Source organism: Monopterus albus, unplaced genomic scaffold (assembly GCF_001952655.1).
Source record: "Monopterus albus unplaced genomic scaffold, M_albus_1.0 scaffold105.1, whole genome shotgun sequence".
NCBI classification, from domain to species: domain Eukaryota; kingdom Metazoa; phylum Chordata; class Actinopteri; order Synbranchiformes; family Synbranchidae; genus Monopterus; species Monopterus albus.
In genome coordinates, this window is record NW_018127985.1 from 179,764 (window position 1) to 184,509 (window position 4,746).

A 4,746-nucleotide genomic window follows, 5' to 3' on the forward strand; every position below is an offset into this window, starting at 1 on the left:
TTTAAAAATTGCTCATATGCTTTATCTAAGTCATCCTCTCTATAAACTGCTTCCCAGTTTTGTCCCATAAGATCCTCTTTTAGCCTCCTTACAGCATGTTCATTCGTCACCCTCCTATAGACAAAATTTGTTTTTGGCCTCTCTTTTCTATACTGGCCCTCATAAACTACAAATACTGGTAGATGATCACTGATATCATTTATAAGTAATCCACTTGTCATTTTGCTGTCAATAACATTGGTAAATATATTATCTATTAATGTTGCATGCTGAGTTGTTACTCTACTTGGTTTTGTAATTTTTGGGTATAGACTACATCTATATATTGTGTTAATAAACTCCTCAGTTCCTGAGTGCTTGTTTGGATTTAACAAATCTATATTAAAGTCACCGCATATGAACATTGATTTATGACTTAGTGTCAGGTAACCTGTCCAACAAAGCTGATTCTGATTTTGGTTCTGATTTTGCTTTTGTCTTTGTGTGTTTTCATTTTCATTTTATCAGGCTGTGCAGCCTAAACAATATCTGAATCTTTTGTCCCTGTAAAGCTGTTCTGTCTTTCCTGGAGTCTCACTGTACATCTCTCCTGTGCAGGATGGGCAGGTCCAAGACTCTGCTGACCTCCCTGACCCTGTCTGTGATGTTTGGGGTACTGGTGTGTGTCTCTCCACACCCCTCCATCTTCATTGTTATGCGTTTCTGTCTGGCGGCTGCTAGTGCGGGAGTCTACCTCACTCTGTACATCACTCGTGAGTATTTTAACACCTCAAAGATACACAGTATATCAGGCAGACATTCACATACACAGAAACTGATCTGATATTTTTTTGTTTTTCCTTATGTCCCTGTTATAGCTGTAGTATGTTTTTCCTCCCTAGTGAAGTAACTAACTGTACCTTTGTCTCTTTGCAGCAAATGCATCTGAAGTCTGTGATGGACAATTTATAACAATTAGCTTGAGGATTAACACCAAATAAAAAGAGCATAATTACAAGTAGAAGCCCTGTGATAGACTATCGACCTGTCCTGGGTGGATCCTGCCTCTCACCCAGTGTCAGCTGGGATTGAATCCAGCCCCCTCATGACCCTTGTTAGGTGAAGCAGTATAGATAATGGATCAATGGATGAATACTTACAACTAGAGCACAATTTTAAGCTGCAGGAATTTGTTAAAGTGATCTACTGTATATTATTGGTATGACACAGTCAGTCTGTGTATACTTAGTGTTTTTAAAACATTTGTGGTTTACTTACTCATGTAATCATTATGGATTATTAGAATGAATTTTGATCATAACGATGTATCAAAGCATTTTTATATACTTCTCAGACCACTTCTGTAGCAGAATCCACTTTCTACAGTGTATAGAGTCAGTGCTCATGCATTATCTTGGGTGTTTCTAGGATTTAGTTACCATTTGTAATCAAGAGCCAGCAGATTGGTTTGATGGCAATCAGGGCACAATGAAGAAAATATGTTTTACTCTTTGACATATTTTAGGTTGCCTGACTAATACGAGACCTGGAGAAACTAAAAACAAATAACAAAAATGGGAACTGTAACAGTCAGGATTTGTTAGGATTGATGTGTGTGTCTCTCAGGTGTGGAGCTGTGTGAGCCATCCCTGAGGCTGCTGGTGACCATGCTGGCTGGGCTCATGACTGTAGCTGGAGAGCTGCTGTTGCTGGCCGTTGCCCTGGGCTGCCAGACCTGGAGGGGCCTGCTGGGAGCTGGGGCTGCACCACTCACACTGTTTCTTAGTTATGGGTATGAGTGTATCTATATCTGTTTGCATGCACAGGGAAGAGAATGAAGGAACTTAGTCTTTAGATAATGTATTGATGCTGAAAGCTTTATTGGATAATATTGATTTCAGTCCCCCCACCCCCTGAGCCTTTGAGTTTATGTCAGAACACATTAAGGCCACTTTGTTTAAGGTCTTCAGTCCCTCTAAGGCCTCTGATACAAGGTAAGCCAGTTTCAAAATCAGACAGATTATAGAAAGACTACTGGCAGTGAATTACACATTTTAATAAGAATGGGAGAAAAGCTTGATTAAGAAATAAGGGATTCTTCTGCTTTTTCCATGCTGAAGCAGTAAATTTGAGTCACAACAACAAAATTGTAATGTATCTAAAAAAGTGTTGGGGCTAAGTAAAGGTTAACAAAGACCAAAGAGCAAGTCAGACTTAGGTTTATCTCTTTTCTGCAGCATTCCTGGGATATTTCCAGAGTCTCCTCGCTGGCTTCTTCTGTCAGAGCAATCAGCAGACATGAACTCGTTCAGTGAGAGGAGAAACTCCAACAGGGATGTGAGGGATGATGAGAGTTTCACAGGTGTGTGCACTGATGTGTTCAGATCCTCAATCTTGCTTTATTTTTAAATGAGCAACTGATCAGTGCCTAGCTGAATGGATCTTCACTTTATATCATCTGAATACCAAGAACGTGTACTAATGCTTAATTAGAAATCATGATTTATTAAAGGGAGAAGGCCTCGGGGCAGACCCGGGACACGTTGGAGAGACTATGTCTCCCTGCTGGCCTGGGAATGCCTTGGGGTCCCTCCTGAGGAGCTAGAAGAGGTGTGTGGGGAGAGGGAAGTCTGGGAGGTTCTGCTCAGACTACGGCCCCCGTGACCCAGTCTCGGATAAAGCGGATGAAGATGGATGGATGGATGGATTTATTAAAGACACTAAAGGCCAATATGCAGAAAAGTAGTTTAGTGGCAGCCCTTTCCATAAAATCAACTGCCACATTTGATGAAGTGAAAAGATACAGAAATTACCTCAAGGATTGTTTACACCTAAAGAAATATTTCATCAGTACATTCCATTCCATTTCAACTTTATTTATAAAGCACTAAAAACAACCGAGGTGGACCAAAGTGCTGTACAGTGTAAATAACAATATACATTAAAAATAAACACAACTTACAAGTACAGATAAAATCAACACCAATATAAGATATCAAAATGCCAACGAGAATAAATGAGTTTTCAAAGCGGACTTAAAAACAGGCAAAGAAGAGGCTTGTCTGATGGGCAGCGGTAAATCATTCCAGAAGTTGGGAGCAGCAGCCGCAAAGGCATGATCACCGCTAAGCTTGCGCTTTTCTGGGCACACTCAAAAGAAACTGATTAGCTGACCTCAAAGTACGTGTAGGTGTATGCCAGTGAAGCAAGTCAGATAAATACGAAGGTGCAAAGCCATGAAGGGATTTAAAAACAAATAATAAAATGTTATAGTGGATCCTAAAATAAACAGGTAACCAGTGCAAGTAAGCCAAAACTGGAGAAATGTGCTCATATTTCCCTATACCTGTTAAAAGACGCGCTGCAGCATCTTGGACCATCTGGAAGCGAGTGATAGAGGACTCGGTAATCCCCAGATACAATGCATTGCAGTAACCCAGTCAGGTGGTGATAAAAGCATGAATAAGTGTCTCAAAGTGCCATCTAGAAACCACTGATTTTACTTTGGCCAGTTGCCTTAGTTGAAAAAATAAAACTAGATTTTACGACAGCTGCAATTTGCCAATCAAATTTTAGATCAGGGTCCATCTTAACCCCCAGGTTCGAAATATTTTACTTGTTATATTGAGCTAAAAAGCCCAAGTCAATGGAGGGAGACCCAACAGTATCACCAAACACCATCACCTCAGTCTTCTCTTCGTTCAGCTTCAAAAAATTACAGTACAGTATCACATACAGTGGTAATCATTCAGTGTCACATATTGTCGACATAATGGGCCACTGTGATTGCTGTGTATTTGTGCACCTTACTGTATGTAATAGTATTATGTCTGTAGATGAGGCTCAGTTTACACACAGCTTTTCACAGGTAACGTGTACATCCCCTACACCACATCACGCTGCTTTGAGATACTACTACACCATGGAGCACCTTGGGCCTATCATAGCTCATGCTCTCTTTAAAAAAAAAACAAAGTAACAGAGAAGTCCTATGATCATAGTTTCTCTTGGTTTTATGCTTTTGTTTCACCATTCTCTAAAAAATATATACAGTATCATACATGCTGCAATACGATGGGGAGCAGGAGCAGCTGCCTAATGTCCTGTCACAGATTATTTTACTGTAAGTAAATATAATTATTATTGTGTGTAGACTTGGTGTCACATTAGCAACTCTCACCTGTTCAGCAGCTCATCTCATCAACATCCTCCTGATTTTTCCACTATTCCTAATTTTCTACTAAGTATTGAGGCTTTTCTTTTTGTTGTAATATTAGAGACAGCAATAGCTGACAGTGCCTCCATACAATCTTTTTGTTGTTTTGTTGTCAGCCATTTTACTGTTTTGTCAGTAATAAATGATTAATGTGTTGTTGCGGTACTCAGACTGGTGCGTGGTTGCCCCAGACTGTGATTGACAGCTTAGTACTCAGATATTTCTCAGATCTAGGTCAAGGTCAAAATTAAAGTGGTTATTCCTTTCTCGTGTCCACTATCATCTCCTTCGTCTTGTCCGTGTTGAAGCTGAGATTATTGTCCTTGCACCATAACACCAAACCCGCCACCTCCCTACTGTAGGCTGCTTCGTCCCTGCCAGTGATGCGACCTATCACTGCGGTGTCGTCCACGAACTTTAGGATGATGTTGTCTTTGTGGGAGGTGACACAGTCATGGGTGAACAGGGTGCAGAAGATGGGGCTGAGGACACATCCCTGTGGGGTGCCGATGTTCATGATAATGCTGGCTGAAGTCCTGTTGCCAATCCTT

The 4,746-nt window shown here is 40.7% G+C and overlaps 1 protein-coding gene across 2 annotated transcripts in view; it reads left to right on the forward strand.

Annotated features, from left to right (window-relative positions):
• Window positions 1–330: 330 nt before the first annotated feature.
• The window catches only part of LOC109965969 (solute carrier family 22 member 17-like), a 47,021-nt gene continuing 42,605 nt past the window's right edge, over window positions 331–4,746 (forward strand). For both annotated transcript variants that reach the window (XM_020610459.1, XM_020610460.1), the window contains exons 1-3: window positions 331–752; window positions 1,606–1,771; window positions 2,217–2,341. In XM_020610459.1, coding sequence (XP_020466115.1) covers window positions 599–752; window positions 1,606–1,771; window positions 2,217–2,341 — 445 coding nt within the window. In that variant the 5' untranslated portion in view covers window positions 331–598. The remainder of the gene's footprint in view (window positions 753–1,605; window positions 1,772–2,216; window positions 2,342–4,746) is intronic.